Consider the following 20,046-nt stretch of genomic DNA (forward strand, 5'->3'; position numbering starts at 1 on the left):
GTAGCCAGTAACTAGCCTCCCACTGCAGGTATCCTCCCACATAACAGTAGCTATAATATTAATTACTTTACAGAGTTAATTATTAATGAATAAGCAGTTACAGTTGGGGATCTTGGATCTTTACTAGGTTAAACGGATAACATAAATGGGAACAACAAGTCAATTTAGCCAAATCCTAAAAAAAAAAAGGAATATAGGAGTCCATTCAGCACTAGGAAAGATGACAAAATGGACAACTTGCATTTCTACTAAATCTTCACTGTAATTACAGTACTGAGTGGTGAAATCTGTTTACCTTGAAGACATGTGAACTGAATGTGCAGAGTGATTTCACATTTTTAGTGGAGAGCCCTTCCTAAATATTTCTGTATGGAAATGAACTTGCAGTTTAATCCCTGTGAGTTCTGTCACTGACTTAATTGAGAAACAGGATAGACTTACGAAACTTCCTTTGATCTAACACCAGAAACAAAGAACTTATCTTTTACACAAACAGTGTCCTGCGGCATCTCATGTTGAGAAAAAAAAAAAGGTACCAGTGACAGAAGGGTTAAGCACTTCTGAAAAATAAACTTCAAAGGAAGTAAAAGACCAAGGAATAGTCTAGATCCCTTGCTAAATTCTTACAGAGAAGTCAAGGCAGAAGTGGAGAAGAGGCAGGATTTGTTTATGTAACGTCTAATCTCTCACTGTGTGTTTGATCCTGTATCACTGCAACTCACATAAGGCAGGGGCTTGAGTCAAGAATATCAGAGGCATTCTCTGTATAAGCCTTTGTGGCCAATATTCATTCCTCAGCTTACTCATGTAGAATACAGGTGGAGTCCGAATCAATATTATCAGCGTGGCACATTATTAATCAAACAGCCCAACAATTTTAATTCTGTCCTTTTGAACACAAAGCTCAAAAAAGTTAAGTGCTTGTGAGGAGCTGACGTGAATTTGTTAAGAATAGTGATGTTACAACTGTGCTACCTGATTCTGCAAACACCAGGATGCCACTTAATCTATTCCAGAGTTTTTAAGTGTTCTTGTCGTAAATGTTTGTTATTGTATATGTTCAAAAAGATATACTTTAGCTGTTTTCACACCTATGCTTGAGTGCTCCTTAGTCTCTTTGAAATAGCACCTACCTCATCACACTGAGGGGCACGGTTAAGGGCAAGGGGAAATTATTGCTGGAGAGAGCTTCAGGTTTCAGGTAATAAGCCTGGTTACAGTAGCTATCTTGTTGTGACAAATGTACATTTAACCCTAAAGAACAGATTAAGATAATACTAATGGTAAAAAACAGGTAAGCACCCACTAAGTTAAAGTGAATGGAAGAGTAAGAGCGAGCCCACATTTACATGGGTCTTCATTCACTGGCACTGAATACAGGATTATTTGTGTTAGTTAAAGTCAAGCACTTACTTAAGTACTTTAGCTGGATTGAGGCCAGAGTACTGATGAGTAATCTGCAGAACAGAGGCCACCGAGAATAACAAATTTTAAAAAAAGGGCCAATTCTGATTTAAATAAACACATTTACTATACACCATTTTGCTTTCTTCATCTTAGTGTTATATTTCAAAGCCTCGGTCATGGATAGCGACTTCACCGCGCAAACGTTTATCACACCAGCTTTCAATGATGATATCTTTTAAACTTAAAATGAAACACCTTTTCCCTAACAAAGCCTGAAGTTCATTGATACCACGCTTCAGGTTTGAGCAAACTATGCAAAACTCTAGTAACCTATTAGAAGCCTACCGTTAAAATGTAATTTTCATGATCATCAGCAGTTTTGGAAGGCTGGAAGCAGATCTACTGAGCCTAGATGTTAGCAGGATGATGCAGGTCAGCGATACAAGGGTGGTTTACTGAAAAATAGAGACAACCTTCAGCTCAGAGCTGAATCGCCCACAATCTCAACAAAACTTCTTCAAGAAACGTATACAGACCTGGACTGAACAAATAAGCCACTCTGTGGCACAAGCTGCACTAAGCAGCAGGTAACTGCAGGCTACACATGGAGGAAATGAGCTGCGCTATAGGTGGCCGCTTTCTGCAGAGCTTATCATGACTCAGGGTCTAAATAGGACTACAGAAGGAGTATTCGAAAGCTATCTCACAGAAGCAGGCAAAGGTAATGAAGTATTTTTCAGTGCAGTTCTAGGAGGACTTCCTAGTCCTAAGAAGGACTTCCTTGTAGCACTCGGGGTTTGTGTGTTTGCGTTCGATTTCAAGCCCACCTCACAGCTGACAAACTCTTGGCATGAGCGCCACTAAAGCTTGTGAAGTCTGTTATCTCAGAGTAGCTACTATTCTGCATAGACAAACTAATATATTAATAAACTCCCTTTAACACAGAGCCTACAGTCGACCTGTACTCTCCACATAAATTATTTTTTGACAAAAAGCTGTTTTTCAGATGGCACTGAATCCGCATAGCTTGAGGAACCTAACCCTCTTCCTGAATTACTTCCAGATCTACTGCTGATCACTCCACACCCAATTTTTGTGCGCTTCTTCTTTTTCATTGTTATGCACAACAGAAATCTGCAATGACAGCAACATGCAATGGATATCTTCCTTCTGTCATGCATGCTTTCTCTTTTGATAGCCTCTTAGCTTTATCCTCCTATCATTTCAGGTACACTACAGGTGAAACAAGATCGTCCTCTGTACTGGTTCTATGGTTTTACACCGCCTCGAAGGATTGAAGCAAGGACTGTGCTAAGCAAGACGCACATCAAGTGTCTAAGCTAAATGTTTTAAGACTACAAACAATATCATGAAGAGACATGGAAATACTGGTAATATCTTCCCTGTATTCCAGGAACTGGAATTGAAAAAAAATTCAAATTAGTTCCACGCTAAGGACCAGGGAACACACCTCCAGCAAGTCTGCCACCACGCTCGTGCTACTGCCGAGCTTGTGGACACGCAGATACAAGAGCGTATTCATGGTCAGGGGATGCTTACAGTGTGGATATGGCAAACGCTGGGTTCACAAGCACATGAGCTTAGATGCAGATTCAGTCTGCAGTTAAATGTCCGCAAAGAGCTGAAATTATTTCTTGACGTGCTTTTTGTTGTAGCTTATCACAGGCTCTCAAAATATGGAAATAAAGCATTGCATTCGATATTCAACAGCCTGTGGAGGAGACTGCTGTATTAACATAGAGTGGTACCTCCCAGTTAACAGTGGTATGAAACCGGACTGTTTAAATTGTCATTACAAGGTAAGGTAATAGTTGAGTCATAAGAGAATCTAGCTTTTCGGAAGTAAATAGAAAAATCGGCACTGATTTCAGTCAGTAGAGTCAGGATTAAATTCTCTTTACTGTACATTAAGTTGTATATAAGCCCTATGGAGATGCCTCTTCGCTTCTGAAGCACGCTTAAGTAGCGGAATGGAAATTCAGTGTCATCTTAACTTAAATGAAGAAAAAAAAAAGCAGTTGAACATTAAATTAAATAATGCAGTCAGTAGTTAGAGACTAAAGTGGTTGTTTCTGCCCAAATGGTCACATATCAAAGTTAATCATCTTTTGAGACAAGGAGCATCATCTTTTGAGATTAAGAGTTCTCAGAGCTTTGGACCTTTGCATCAGGGAGACTACCTGTGTCCTGTGCCGTCTGCCAGAGAGGGACCCAGTGAAAGTGCTCATGGAGGAGTAATGGCAGAGCAGAAGGGAAACTGCTGCTGGCTGGGCAAGCCCGAGAGCACCCTCTAACCTTGGCCATTTGGGTTAAGCGTTGGTGTTTCAGCTGGGTTGTTCTTAGGACATGACCAAGTAAGGCCTTGTGAGGGACAGTATGGGACATTCCTGCGAGAAGGGGAGCTGATTTGGCTTTGACATTTCAGGGGTTGTTACATTCATTTATAGTTTGTTTTGATGGTATTTTAAGCTCTTGGGAAAGGCACACCGAGTTCGGAATAGATGCCTGGCTACGGACCTCTAGAAAAACATTAAGCATTTACTTAAGGCCATTACTAGGCTTAGGTAGGCGTTACATTGATTCATGGGTTTAAAGTAATCTCATGGCTAGTTGTGGTAAAAACAAGTAAAAATGAGCAAGTCTACATTACAGCGCATGACAATTTTTGGAAATGTTTGTATATATACTAACCTTTATATAAAGTGCAGGACAATGTCCTATGATAATTCTCTGAAAGTTATCAGTCCTTGAGAATGTCTGAGCTGTTTTAAAGGAAGCTGTAAAGTAAACATACAACTCAGAAGAGCAGCCTCACTTACAGTGATCTTATGCGTAAATCTTGATGTGCTCTGAAAACATGCTAGCTTCCTATGCAGTATTACAGTCTGCAGTGTAAAAGTCCGTTGCTACGAACTTTAAATATAGCACATGCTATCTATGGTTAACTTATCTTGAGCCACTTGCAGCTCCTGTTCTAGAAATATCTGAGTTCTGTAGAACTTTCTTGTGTATTTATCGTCATAACGTCTCTTTGACTTAGAGAAGCGTTACCCCGTTTTTTTTTATAAATGGGAAACTGAGGCATGGGGAGACTAAGTGACTTAGAGTCGCACACGCGACCTCTGAAAGGGCAGAGGCTGCAGCCAGCTTGCTCCGACCTAAAGCATGCCCTGGCTACTGGCACTATATTTTTCTCCTTTCTAAACTCTTGTTTTCCTTAATGATTCTGCAACTGAAATGCTCTTTGAATTCCAAGATTTCTTCTCTAAAACAGCAACAGCCAAATGCTTGAGGCCATGAGGAAAAGAAGGAAGGTTGAGGAGGGCGTCCTTTTCCCCAAAATGTAACCTCTGTACCTGTAAAATCTTGGGTGATGGAAGAAACTACTTGGTAAGCAGTTTGTATTATGTCCTTTTGTACCAAAGTGGTGCCCAGTGACATCTTGCTGTCTCTTTCTGAAGACATATTCCAGGAAAGAAAGTTGTGCACTCTCCATGGAAACTATTCCTCACAGTGCTCCCTAAGAAATCCGCTTTGGCAGCCTCCCGTCCCTGTGTGCAGCAGGTCTGTTGGGATGTACTCTTGTGCAGTCGTTATCAGCGTGCTCAAGGGAGAGGGGCTGGAGAGGAATCTGTCATCTTTCATAAGCCATTTCTTCATCGATAGCCGTTTCCATTTATATAATGAGCTGAATCCTGAGGTAGCACACACTATGAATGTTTCCAAGCAAATACAATCCCGGCACCCAAAGCCTGAAAGGCCAAACACACAACAGCAGGCAGATAGCAATCTTGCAGCTGCTGCCGCCCCTGCCACTCAGTCATCAGCTCTTTTCCATTGCCACCAGGATCTCTCTTCTGACTCCCAAGCTCTTTCCCTCACTTAGTCTTTTCTGAACCTTTAACGTTTTCCCCACCTCTGTCTGTCCATCAGCTTCCTTTCTCATCTTCAGTACTTGCGCTAGTCATTTGTAAGTGTTTTAATAGACAATAAAAATTGTACAAAGACCCTGATCCAGCGGAGTGACTTGGCATGCACAAACCTTTAAGTGCTTTAGTACTGTTGACTCCAACAGAACTACCGATATACTTAAAATTAACCACACGTTTAAGTGCTTTCCTGGATCAAGGCCATCATCACATTGACATGAACCAAAACAAAACAGCACCTGAGATTCAGCAACATAAATACATAGCAACCTCAACCAAACTCAGTGCTGTAACCTTCAGGTTACCTTTCCTCAGCGCCTTCCGCCATTGCTGCTATGTTATGGCTACGCTTAAAATCCATTCTGCAAAGCTTCTGCTGGAAGGAGTGCTTAGGAACAATCCTGTTTAAGCCAATGCTTTCTTATGGTTTTAGAATTTGCCTGGCCTGTTTTGCTAGATCAGGCTCTTGGACAATAAGGTCCTCAGGGCAAGGATCGTGTTTATTTTTCTGCTTGAATCATATGTGCTCATATACCACAAAATAGCAATTAGTAACTTTTTGTTCTGAGGTACAAGGAAGAAGGCTTTCTACATGCCGCAGACGTCCTGGCTTGTGCAGTTGTAAGTGAAAAAGCATGATAAATGACAATTTCAAAAGTTTAAGGTATTAACCTTATCACTGGCAATTTACTGTAACCCTAAACATGCAAAAAGACTAAATTAAAACCTCCCCTCCGGAATTCTGCCCCCTCCCCTTCTTTTGCTGACCTTCTCCCTCCGTTACCTTTTCTCTTTCATTCTTTGTTGATCACTTCACGGTTTACACTTCAGCTTATAAGCCCCGTATGGTAGGAGCCTTGTCCTTTGTTAATCATAAAATAAGATTATGCCTACCTTGGGCACTGTACGAATGATTATTGTCTTCCTACAAATGTCTTCCACATGGCCCCACCCTCAGTTCCAGCTGAGAATGCTGTTGTGAACAAGCTCAAAGAATAAATATTTTGCATTCATTTCACCAGCACAATGGAAACATTTTTCCAAGCTGCTGCCAAGATGGTATCTAGTCCTCTTCTGAGTCAGCAGCCCATGCAGCTGACTTTCAAACGGCCAAACTTGCTTGATTGTAATCTTAAAAGAAAAAAACGCAGACACAAGCTGTATTTTTAAAGAGCTGTATTGCTCTCCTCATGCACAAGCAGGTAGTGACACTATAAAATACGAAAGCTGAGGAAAAGACACCGTACAGAAGCGAGTGTAGTTTGTGATGTTCCTCTTATTTCTCCCAACTTCAACAGTTGTTTTTTTTTTTTTCACCCAGCCAGAGGAATGAACCGGGGAATGTTGTGAGGAAGTGAGAAAGGAATATCACTGCTTTACGTAGTCCATCTCCTTTTGGTATCACCGAGCTTTTTACATTCTTTAAAGCTCTGTTGGCCATTAAAGACACCGTATCTAAAAATAAAATGTAGACAAAACCAGGCTGAGAGAGATGTAGATGGCAGGGAATTCATAGAGTTCCATCCCATAAGCATGTTTTGCTTATTCTTAGCTCTATTTCCCTCTGGGCCAATAGATAAGCAGGCATGGTGGACCAGAACAGGTTCAAAACTGTGCATCTCTCCTCCTCTCTTAGGGAAAGACTTTGGTCTATAATCCCTACTGCTTTGTAAATAAACAGCCTAGATGGTAAATAATTTTTGTATTCCAAAATTGCTCAGATATAGCTGGTAAGGCACTATCGGTGATCCTATATTAAGCTGCAGCTTTACATTAAATCAGAGAGTATGTATCCAGCTTCTAATCGCTCATAGAGCTTAGTCTTATGAGAAGTTCCAACCTTCTAGCAAAATAACAGGACACATTAAATTAACAACTCTAAAAGTCAGAAATAAGCTGTGCCATGAGAAATCAGTTCAAGGGGTAAACCCAGGCTGCCAGTATTAAAGCACCCTCTTAGGTTATGTTACTTATTCAAAAGATATCCATTTATATAGACACGTGAGGGCAGACCCTTAGGTTTAGCCTTTTTATACCATGCGTAGTGCGGGACTTAGGGTGATAAAAGTAACTTAGCTTTAAGCCACTAACTTTGCCTTCAGGATGCTGGGGCCATGATTTTGGTACCAATGTGTATCTTAAAAAGGACTCGTAGATGCTCTAGTTTTAATTGCCTTACCTACTTATAGCCTTAAGAGAGCTGCCAAAGCAGCTGGGAATTGATTGGACTGAGTATTCTGGCTATTCATACTTCCCACCGAGCCCTTCTCCTTTTGATCTAGGACGAGGAGGAACAGGAATTGTAGGACTTTACACCATTAAAATAAATTCTCCACTGAGTGAACCCATAAGTTGATTAAGTTATCTCTGTGGCTGCAGAAAAAGCCACAAGCTGACACAGACACGCATTTCCTCAGGGCAGAAAAAAATCATCTTTATGCAATACAATTTCTCTGCGTCCTAAGATTGATTGCCGTGAATCTGAACACTGCAACCAGAATACAAATACATCAGGAAACCAGTGTTTCAGGAGGTTGTGACTGGACATTTCTACTTCTAAACCAACTAAGTAGCTTTAAAAATAAAAGCAAATTAACCAGTAGAAAATGGATAGTGAGATGTTTGTTGCATACTTTAAATACTAAAAGGGGAGGAAAATACCAAATGCAGTACAAAAGATACAACTAATAGGGAGAAGGTGAAGTGGGAAAACAGAATAATAATTAAATGGGAATTATAATTAAAAAGAAGTAGTGTGGTATAGCTGAAGCTTTCTATTTTTTTATAATGTTCAGTTCCGAGTGACTTTACTGGTTCATTTATTCTTTATGTCCCACTGAATCTCACTATGGACTTTCTAACCATATGAAATAATTCTCCTGTGAGCCTATGTTCAAATCAGTGCAGCTACCGTGATGCTCTGTCAAAGGAGACTGCAATCAGATCAGGCGGGCTCAAAATATTTCCCCATTAACATTGTATGTAACTTTCACGTAGTTCATCAAAAAGTTATTCCTTTACTAGGTTTGTAACTAGTTAGTTACATGCCAACTGTTGGATAAATATATACCATTTTTAAATTAAACACACTTTCACGTGGACAGCAACAGTTCCAGTAGGGGAAATGTTGAAAGAATGATGGCTTGTTACAGCCCGTGGGATCTGTTAGAGAACAGAATCCTCTCCCAAAAGGAGAGCTGGAATTAAGGCACTTAAGCCCCGCCTGGACATACCACCACTGCAAGAGCTTTCTTCACTGGTAAATGACAGCCTTTCTGGCTCTAATTTCTATGATCAGTTTACTGTGACGTAAATCAAAGCTGAATCACAGTAATGTCTTGGCGCTCCAGTATATTGCCTTAAACCACATGAATGCCGAAATAGGGAGTTCATGTACATTTGCAGACTGGATTCCTTTTTTTCCCAGCCCGTACCTTTTTTTTTTTTTTTTTTTAGAAAACATCAGAATCAAAGAACACTTTTCTGTTCTCTTCATCAGATTTAAATCTCATTAATCAGCCAGCGAGATTATAGAGCTCTGATAGGTGGCATGGCTTTTTGGAGAGTGCCAAACTGAAGGACCTGCTGCACATATCCTGGTTCCCAGGCTCCTTGCCAGCAGCAGGGTGTGATGTAATAGCCTTTCACGCTGAACAAGTTAACAGCCCTGGGTTTGAGTTTACTACATTTTGGCTAAGAAACAGCAGGAGTAGCCTTGCAGGGAAGTGCTACTGTTTAACAAGCACATAGCTGCAGAAACAATTTTGTTTCCCTGTCTGTATCTAGGTTTGGAAGAGAGTCCCAGCCGTGCGTTACGTCTCTCCTCTTCCATATGCTGGAGCAGCAAGGACCGTGTAAAATGGATGCAGACCGGACTCTTTCAGTCACTCCTGTGTGCTACATCTGCAGTTTTAACAGGAGTTGCTCACACAAGCTTAGAGTAAGTCTCAGACTACCTTCTGGCTGAGATGCTCTCTTTTTAAGAACGTTCTGGGAAACTACTTGGCTCAGAAGTTATTTGGAGAACAGCGGTTAACTACACAATCTTACGGAAAGGTCCATTTGTAAGCATGTTCTGCCTCTGTCACTTCTTCCGAGCAGAGGAAGCCCCAACCCTGCTTTTCAGCGGAGAACTCAAAGGGACTCCTCCATTTGGAGCTAGCATCTTCTTTCTCTGGCCTGGACTCCTCTCATGCCGGGAAAGGGGAAACCCATAAAGGCCAGGAAATGGTGTACCACAAAAATGCTTGTGCTTGCAGGAGACAGGGAATACTGCTATTTTCACAGTGTCGTATGCATCAGTGGAAGAAGAAAGGATGAAATGAAAAGGATACAACCACGTTAAGCTCAACATACTACATTCTACTTTGAAATACGGGCAAAGCGGAAACAGGGCAAACACGTTCGTTATTGAATTTGCAACCTCTCTACATTCCTTTCATGGTTAGCAATGTCACATTAGAGAAGAGTTATCATTTACCACTTTCTGCCTGAAGGTTACACACTCCAAACAACGCAAGGCCAAAGTACAAAGTCATGAACTGCACTGTGAAAAATAGGATTGCACCTTCCCCCTTTAATGCAGTGCACAGTAATCTTTTGGTATAGCTTTGATCTCTTATCGGCATATTATAACCTTCTAACTCAACCACTAGGAACACCTACACACCCGGAGGAAAGCCTGTAAGAGCTTCTGCAATGGTGTGTCACAGCCTCATCACATCTCGCTTTGGGCACCTAACAGAAGTGCCCCAGTTAGAAATGCAACACCCGCAGTCGCTTCCGTTGTAGTCAGTGCAAAAGGCTGTTCAGCCCACTGACCATCTGATTCATCCCCTGCAAATGCCGCTCTGTGGGATACAGAGACAATGAGAGCTACTATGCTCCCAACTTAAGCAGCTCAGATAGGTTTCTAAAGTTAGGTGGGATAAACCCAGACCTTAGTGATTATCACAGACATCCATTTAGCATGAGGTTAATTGCTTAGGTTTGTATACTGTGTGGAGGTGATACTCGCCGAAGGAGGTTCTCCCTCTGTCAGGAGCTGTCTCCCACTTTTTGTTCCCCTTGCCAGAATCTAAGGCTTAAAAATCACGTTAAAATATACACTGTTCTAAGTGCTACTAAAACAAAAGGTTTTGATTACATCTCCTGGGAAATAAATATTTTTATTCTTTCCTCCGTGCCATCTCTCTTACTGAACTGATTTAACCATTCTGTGCCGCAGTCTCAGACATATAAAAAATAAGTACATGACCAGCTTCAAATGTAGTTCATCATCATAAAAATGGGCTAAGATTAGTTCCAAGTCCTGATATTGCACCTTCCTATAGTTATCTGTTCTGTGTTTTTTTAAAGTAGTATTTCCAGCACTGGGTCCAAGGGTTCCTCTTTGCTACTGCAGTATATAGAGCAATCATGAATCATTTATAATAGTTCTGGGATCTCACACATTATCATCACTAGTTAAACAATGTAATAAGTAAATGAGATTTCAGTTGACAGAGCCCTGCAGATAAGAGTCAACTTCTCGTTTCAGATGTCAACATAGAAGCTTCCCTGTCATTAAACTGATCATCTAACAGCATGGCCACTATGAAACCATTTATCATATAATTTATAGTGTGTTTTTAAGATAATTGGAATTGTTATGCCAAGAAATGATGATTTAAGTAAACAAGAAATTGAGTTAGCCCTTTACGGATTTGTTTATGGCATATGCATTGTGAAACCGTGTATTTATTAACACACAGCTCAGAATGAAAGAAATGTTTGAAATACGATACTCAAATCAAGAATGTTGCTCTGCTGCTGCCACATTAGTAAAGGAATGCTCGGTAAATAACTTACAGGGATCGAAAGACACAACAGTCCTGAGTGAACACCCATCAGCTTCAGATCCATGCCCTTCTGCAGCAGCTTAGCCTTTCTCTCCTCTAACAGTTCCTCCGACTGGAGGAGCATGGCAAATCTCTCTCTCTCTGGTTTCTGGTGGAAATGAAACATCCAGGGCTTTGGTCCTCACGTATCTGTAGCTGCTGACATTTGTTCCCAAGTAAACCAAAAACCTAATGATTCACTGGCAGCCCTGCACTGTTCTCAGATATCAATGAGTACAGAGGGTACAAAACAATCAGGCACTATACATCCTATATATTTTATATATATATATATATTTCTGTATCTTCTGAACAGGAGATAACTGAGTCCAACGTATTGAGTTTCCATCCAGACTCTCTCTTGTACATATATACAACCACAACAGTTGATAAATACTTGCAGGGGATTTTGTTTCTTTATTCTGGCATCTCCTACTCAACATCATATTGTCCAAATCAAAAAATAATTAAAAGCAAAACAAACTTTTCAGTCTTTCAGTCAGCGGAATGTGCTAAGATTATGTTATTTCCCCATTTCTGTTCTAACAGGTACAAAATACTCTGTAGCTGCATAACACAAATAAATAAACACATTCTTATGCAAATAATATGACAGATGATTGACTGAAACCTACCAAAAATATTTTTGTGTCCTACAAGCCTTTGAGTTTCATAATTCGTGTATCCCAAGACTACTACTTCCACAGAAAAGCAGTAAGTTGGCTGGAGAAAAGTTACTGCTGGAGTTCCCTACCTATAAATGTACAATTTCTTTTATTTAAGACTTTAATTATTTACTTTTGCATAGCAGCAGAACAGAAAGTCTGTATTTTGTAGGGAGAGTTCGACTTGCTTAATCAACCAAACCAAAGATTGGCTACAGGTACAACAGGATGTAACAAACAACAAACGAAAATGGCTATTAATTATAAGAGCAAATGGTCATAACCTGTCCATGAAAAAACTTAGGTCGAAAATCAGAGACTTCCTAACCATTACAGAAGGGGTCCCCAAAACAGGGCATGCGTTTTCCTGGATGTGTGTGAACGCCTTGAAAGTAGTATGTGAACACCGATCCAGTACCTAAACACTTTCAGCATAACAACTGCCGCCGCTACTGTGGAGGTACCTAACACAAAAGCAAAAAGGTTTGGGACTGCTGTGTTAGCTTATTCAGATCCTGGAACAGCTTTCCCATGGGCGAGTGGGAGGAAACTTCCTGCTTTTCAATAAATCACTAAGAACTGGAATGAAACAGAACTTGTAGTCGTTCAACAAGGAAGCAGACCTCATGAACCTTCATGTCTTTTACAGTTCCAGATTTCTAGATACAGAAAATGCCAAAGATTTTATATTCTGAGGGGAAAAAAAAAAAAGAAAAAGAAGAAGAAAAGCTGGGAAATACAGATAAGAGATGCAAGGTAGTTAACTCTGGTGACAGATCACAGTCTGCTAGTTCTGTGACGCAGGAGAACGGTGAACAGAAAGACAAAGTTATTGCAAAGGAATTCCATGAAAATAAAATTCCATGAAAATAAAGAAGGAGCAAAAAGGCAGAGGAGCACAAAAAGAGAAGAGCAGCGACGCCTCTGAGACTCAGGCTGGCCAAGGGAGACGGGAGGAGGCACAACGGCACGCAGTGTGGATGTTGCGGTGGAGAATATCAGAGGCTGGAATCCATGTATTCCCAGGAACCGCTTAGTTCATGCGTTCCCAGGAGCTGAAGAAACCACTCTCATGAAGAGACCTGTGCTATGTGGGGGGCTGGATAAATACCCTGCTGGTGCTGCCCTTCTTCCTCTGCTCTCTGAGCTGGGGCAGGAGGCGCCAGAGCAACTACTGCCGTTAGTCACCAGCTGTCCCAGTCATCTCAGACTCCAGAGGCAGCAGGAACTCAAATCCCCTGCAGCTCATACTGTGAATTTCTTTTTGATATGCTCTCCTTGGCTGCTAGCTCTCTCATCAGCTTTTGCTAAGGCAGCTAAAGGAGTTAAAAAAATTGAAGTTGTATCCTTCTCTAAAGTGGCATCTCAGCAACTTACGCTGGGATTTGTAGCCACTGCAAAACGGCTTGAGAATGGTGCAAAAATTAGTTGCTATTTGGGTAAATCAGAAGGGGAGCTACCGCCTTTGGATTTCTAGTGCCTTGTCAGCTCAATATCGCGAGAAGCTGAGACAAGTCTGAAGGAAAAGGCACGTGAAATTGTTCTCGTTCTGTTCCAGAGTATGGACACACACGCTCCAGCCCATCGGTTGTAATACAAGAAAGTTACACACAACCCTGTACATGCTTTACTTACTGGTTTTGAGGTAGCACAGGGAGCTGGTGTCATGATAGGAGGCTTGGCTGCACTTTGAGATGGAGGCAAAGAAAATCTCTGCCCTGTGTCCGGAGGTGAAGAACAGTGAATCCGTGTTTCTAGTCTCTCGGGCTCATGCTTATAGGATTCAAGAGGAAACGTGGGCTGCTTGGTCACTTGTGTTGGGGTAGATGGAGAAGAGGAGAGGCCAGAGGCTGTAAACAAGAATAATTACCAAAGATCAGTTCAGAAGAAAAGCAGCCGGAAATCTCAGCTTTACAGTGAACCTGTGTTTTTTCATCACATTTCCCCAGACTAAAAGTGTGTATCTCACCTCCTCGTTTCTGGAAGGGGATCGCTCCGCCTTGCCGTTAAAACTCTTTCAATCATTCAAGTGGTTGAACTGTCTGATCCATTTACAGGGAGGCACAGTGGCAAGACGAGAGCACTGGAGGTTTGTGTTGTATTAACCTCCTGTCTGCTTAGTTCTAAAATGCTCCTCAGCAGTGGTATTACTTTATTGTTATAATTTTAATACTCCTATGAGTCTCAGGATTACCTCTGTCTCATGGCAAATGGCTCAAGAGCTTGAATGGTTGCTTTTTCTTCTTTTTCATTATTTTAACAGTATCTTGGCCAGCAGTTAGAATAAAATTAGGAGCAAAGGCAAAAAGAAACAGGGCATATTTCCCATGAGCCTCAGTCTGCTTTCTATAAGGCTCTTGGCAATGCCTTTATACAAAGTAGAATTGTTTTCCGCAGCCTTTGAGGAGAAAGTTTATTCATATCTTCTGCTGAAAATCTATATTAGCAGCAGATCACCTCTCTTGCGAGCGTCCTGTTTTTATTTGACACAGGTATCTACCCCAGCTGTATTTTAGCTTACATTCTTAGGGCAGTTCTGAATTGTGATCAAACAGATGATTTAAGTTATATTTATTATCCATTTAAGAACCAGCAGACATCCATATCCAATTAGAAAATTCACGTCACAACATCTGTGTTTCTTGTTATATCTATATGTATGTCAGCAAACAAGGGATGATTCTTTTAAATCAGAACAGACCTAAATACATAAAAATGTGAGGCTGAACAGAGCTACATATTTTTAAGTGGGCTGCTGACACCTCTATCATCTCTGAATTTGGTTCGCTTCTTGTATTTCCAGAGATTTGTGTAGATGATCAGTTAGTCCAGAGGGGACTCAAGTCCACTGAAAGGGAGCAGATAAGATAGCATTTAACAAGCATAAAATCCCAAGCAATTCAAACAAGTGTTTGAGAACATGCTAATGCATCTTCATGGTAAGTCCAGCTCATCTGCTCGGTGTGAGCTTTCAAGGCTCCACCAGAGATTTTTGCACCAGAGATTTTTGCACCAGAGATTTGTCCCCATTCAGAAGCTTTGCGTTGGTGTCCACTCAGCCGCCACTGGTCCCTCCTTTCAACCCGGGAAAAAGCGCATTAGTACAACCCGCTTTGTACTCATTATCTCTCGGTGTCACGTTTTACCTCGCAGGCACCATTTTTAATAAAAAAATTATATTGATGGAAAGTAAGACTACAACTCAGTAATAACTAAGACGCTGGACTCAGAAGACTATAAATCTAACAACTCAGGGAGGGATCTACTACATGAAGAAACTATTACTCCTGACATATCTGGGGAAGAGTTACCAGATCTTATGATTAAAGGAATTAAGGAGGAATATAGGTAACTGTTCTTTAGCTATCATTCTTCACTGAAAACAACCTTTCTCAATGGCTTTTACATGTGAGGAGACTTAACTTTAATCGAATCACCCATCAAGAAACCTGCAAAATAATTAGGCTCTAGTGTGGTTTATTTGTGGTGGTTTTAGTGGTGCGGTGTAACGCACTTATTTCTAAATCCTAACTCTCACTGAAATATTTTAGCTCTGCTGGAATCAAAAAGGACCCCCTGCTCAGTCCCTCTCTTCAGTCCTTTTCCAAAATTGCAGCTGCCCTCCGAGGACTTCCATTTCATTTCACAGAGAGACCGGCGGCTCTGCCAATCAAGCAGCAACAACCACGGATCCTGTGGGGCCTGGCTGTTGTAGGCAGACAGAAATGTTGGCTACGGTCACATGCGTCAGGGTGAGGCGAGAAGAACCACCCTGGTGCTTTGAATGTCTTCAGCTTCTGCTGATTTCAGTGGGACGGGAGAGCGTTCCACATCCTGAAGGATTAAAAGGACACCTAACTTGCCCCTTCAGTTTTTGCTTACAGACAAATTTAAATAAAAAGTTCTGGGGAAGATGTTCTTATCTTCTGTGCTTTTATGGAGGCACAAACATTTCCTGAGCACTCAGAATGGGGTTTGAGGTGGACGGTAGCTGTAATCGATGCAAATGTAAAACCACTAAAAGAGAGAAAAACACCATTACATCTTAAAGTCTTGCTGCTGGGATGTGTTCATTGTGCGCTAATGTAATCAGCAAGTCTACAAAACCCATTTCCAGTATCAACAAGCTCTGCCAAAAGAGCTATTACCAGACATAAGTAAACCCATATTCACCGTCCTAACAAGGCTGGCCTGCCAAGTCTAGAGGACATCTGTAGGACATAGGAAGATGTGGATCAAAGGAGACCAAGGAAGTAACATCTCTTACATCCTATGAAAACTATTGCCACCTCGTTATAGATGTGTAACAGCACAGCCAGGACAGACAGCGTGGTTTCCATTTTATAAGAACATTCACTGGTGGCGAGTCTCCTTTTGGATGCCAGCCTCGGACACTTGGCGTGAGTTTTTATGGATGACAAGCACCTGTGACTCCAGCAACTTTACTGGGAGCACTCTGGGCCTTAGAACTGTCTGTTTCAACCAGGCATTTAAAACATAAAGTACTCAACTTGAGGCACAGCCTAATACATTTGAGGTTCCATTTTTCTGTGACTCAGTTTCCATACAGAGGTGTAAGGAAAATTATAATTATTTTGCAGGGGATTTGATTAAATTATGTAATTAAGTTTTTCAATCTTCGGTGTTTAAAAGCCTACCTCTTAGCGTTATTAAAGTACCTACATTTACATTTGTACAACTCTGAGATTGAAGGAAAAATCCCATAGAAAATGTTAATATTTTTATGATTATTAAACCAAAAGACTTTTGGCTGTTGTGATACAGCTGAACATCCAAAACCCTACAAAGGATTTATAAAAACCTGCTACATAAAAGAATGAAAATCTGTAATATATCCCCAATCCAAAATCAGTTCAGAAGTAATAGAATTTTGCATTAACTTTAACCTATTGGACTGCCATCTAAACAGGCAGCATTGGTGTAAATATATAGTCATATACATGCGCAGTAGCTACCCTGTTCTACTCCAAAAGTCCATTGGAAGAGGCAAGATACAGCTATATCCCATGGCTGAAAGCAGTTAATTTTCGGGAAAATATGTGTAACACAATTAAGCAGTGAAAACCAGCCAACAATTCTGGAGTCTTCTATAATGAAGCTGCAAAAATTCAGTATGTATGTAGGATTTTGGAAAAGAAACAATCTTTGAGATTGGCTGTGAAATTTGCTAGTTCTGGTAACAAGATAAACTGATATGGCAAGTAATTATCTCTTATGCTAATGTTTCTTTCATCAGACAATGAAATGAGTAACAAAATGTGATATTTTCATATTACGAAACTAAATGGCTCTTCCTTTTTCCATGATACAAAACAAGAATTTTAGCCAAAAAAAAACACCCCAAAGAGAGAAAACCCCTAGCAGATCAGTTACAGTGTCATTGGCTAACACAAGGGTTTGTCCTGTGTTTTCTATTGATCATCCCTGCCCAGTTTTAAAACAGTCCAAGAGGTTTGCTTTGTTCTGATTCATCCTGACATTTCTTTTCTGGGGGCAAAAGAAGAGCAAAAAAAGAGGATAACTTCGTGGTCCCCATACTGACAAACCGCAAGTCCTGACATTTGCATAATTGAATATGCATATGAATAAAGAGACTCATAAGAATATATGAATACATGGTGCAAAATTGCATTAATGTAAAGAAGCAACTTTCATATTATAGCGTTTCTTTACTCAGAATCTGTATGTGAGATCCTAACAGAACTAAATAGTACTAGTCTGAATTTTGAGCAAAACGGTGCTATCTCCAGCTGCCTTCTCCCTGTGCCACTGTTGTTTCTGATGGCACTCTGGGCAGCGGTGGCCCAACATTCAGTTTTGTGCCTGTGTTTGAGCAACTGCAGCTGGGATCGAACCGTTGGATGCAAGACCCCGAGAAAGTACTGCTGTACAGCGGAGCCCACAGCTTTGACACAAGTTAGCATGCAACACTAGCTGGTACTTAGTTGGTCACCCACATACAAAAATAACGTCGCTACCTTCACTTCTTTCTCTAGGTGTTTGCAACTATTTCTGTTAAATAAGCCCTTATTTGGCACAATATTGAGTTCTCCACCCACCTACTCAGGCATTCTGATCCAAACCAGCCCTCTACTGATAAAAAACAGGAAAGGATAAAGCACTACGTTGTCATTCATGTGCTCCCAAGGGAAGAAGGGTGGCTGCCCTCCTAAATTTCCTACTGTCTCCGGGTGACACCCACAATCAGCTCTGTCACCTACCTTTCACGCCTGACCTGGCAGGATGCATCTGGTGGTGTCTGGGAGGAAGGATGCTCGCAGCCCCGTGGTTCCTGCCAAAGCCTCCCTTTTATTTATCAGCTCTGCTACACGTAGTTCTGCCCAGAGCTCCAATCAACCTCTTTCCAGAAAGAAAAACAGCTCCTGCCACCACAAACCTTTGGAGGTACCTGCCCTGGAATGGTGCTGCCAGGGATTTCGGGAGGTATGCCAATGGTCCTGTAGGACAGGCTGGCCTGGGGTGGTTCGGAAGAGAGACACGCTCCCCTATTGAGGGCCCAAACCATACAGCCAGCAGCCTGCTGCTCTCAAAGTTTACTTTTGTCTTTGTGCACTTCAGATGAAGCTGCTAAAAGTGATGAGAGTTACCGACCGTGAAAAATAAATCATTTCTGCAGTTTACCTCTTCCTATGAATCACACTTCAGTATTCTCTCATCCTGTACCTGCTCAAGCAGATCATGCCATTGTTAACATATAAAGCTATCGCTAAAATAGCTTTCCAAGTTTATATATAGGGATCTATTCATATACCATTTAGGTTGAAACTTCCCAGAAAAAAAACCAAAAGGAACTTCCATTTGCAGTGGCTCCATGTGACACTTTTTGTCCGATTCCTTCTCAGGACAATACTGTCCTTTCATTTCCATTCTTCAGCTGGCAGTGAAACAGAGAAGGCGCAGGCTGTGGCTGCTGAATTTTAAGTAGTTAGCAGCACAAGTGAATCTGCGTTGAGCCGGCTGTTCATTAAGCTGATTCACTCTTCAGACACAATACTATGTTAATTTTGACACATAAGCAAATTGAGGCAAATTATGTGAAATGAAGTTTAATGCCACTTAATGACAGTAAAACTACGAACCCATAAGCAGGTAAATGTTTACTGACTGTTTCTATTCAAATAGTACTGATGATATCGGCACTAAATCTTGTAAAATACCTGTTATTTAAAAAAAAAAAAAAAATTAAGCCTGAAAAGTAATCTTAAGAGTTACTGTACCAAAAAATATGGTAGGTACTGCCCAGGAAATGTCCTGCCGTACCTAGCATTTTCACTGACCCACCAATTCAGGATGCCTCCAGCCCTACAAGAACTACGGCTTCTGCCGTTGAACCATACGGGCTCTATCTGTGATCAGGAGTGCATCACTCCTACAATGGCCAGGCCTTCCAGTCCTTCATCTCAGCTCCCTGCTTCTGGCTGAGCAGCATCTCTCCTACTTGCACATTTTCAATCTTATTGAAACAACTCCATGGCTTCTCATGTAGCTGGGACACCATTCAGTGGGAAGCTTACTTGTTTCCAAAAACATCTTTCAGATGTTTTTTTTTATTAATCAAAGGAAGAGAAAAATACACCCTTTAAATTATTAAAATATCATATGCTGTCTGAAAAGTTTCATGGGGAAATGTATATTTTTGCAGTAAAAATCTAATTTCTTTATACTGGTTCAAGCATAGTAAAGGAAACCACTCCTTAAGTGGACTCAGCCACAAAAATACCTGAACCTGAAAGCTCCAACTTTTGCTTCAGAAGCTATTTCACCTTGTAAAACCGAAGACAGAGCCATATCAGTTTCCAGGATTCAGCCTGTTCTGCTCCGCTTGTGGTTTATTTACATGCCTAAACACTCCTATCTGTGGAATCTGCAACGCAACACCTTTTCCTCATAAAACTGAGAAAATCAGGAGCTGAAGAGTTTAATTAGTGAAGTTTTGAGAACTGTTCTTTCTGAAGATCTCAAGGCCGCTGTATGAGGAAAGGCTGATCGAGAGAAACACTTTCCCCGTTTCTCCTCTGCTGCTGATTAGACAGAGGAGCTTCCACCTTGCCCAGAATCGTACAGTGGTTATCTTACATTTGTTAAATGTACTGGACAAATCTG

The 20,046-nt window shown here is 41.1% G+C and overlaps 1 protein-coding gene across 4 annotated transcripts in view; it reads right to left on the reverse strand.

Moving 5' to 3' along the window:
* The window catches only part of PRKAG2 (protein kinase AMP-activated non-catalytic subunit gamma 2), a 232,676-nt gene that overhangs the window by 62,379 nt on the left and 150,251 nt on the right, over positions 1–20,046 (reverse strand). For 2 of the 4 annotated variants that reach the window (XM_082479602.1, XM_082479601.1), the window contains one exon: positions 13,537–13,751. In XM_082479602.1, the coding sequence (XP_082335728.1) occupies positions 13,537–13,751 (215 nt within the window). Of the gene's footprint in view, positions 1–1,752; positions 1,788–13,536; positions 13,752–20,046 lie in introns of those variants that run through there. The other 2 variants (XM_082479604.1, XM_082479603.1) reach the window with 2 other exon arrangements.

The sequence above is a fragment of the Vanellus vanellus genome, assembly GCF_965231255.1.
Source record: "Vanellus vanellus genome assembly, chromosome: 2".
NCBI classification, from domain to species: Eukaryota; Metazoa; Chordata; class Aves; order Charadriiformes; family Charadriidae; genus Vanellus; species Vanellus vanellus.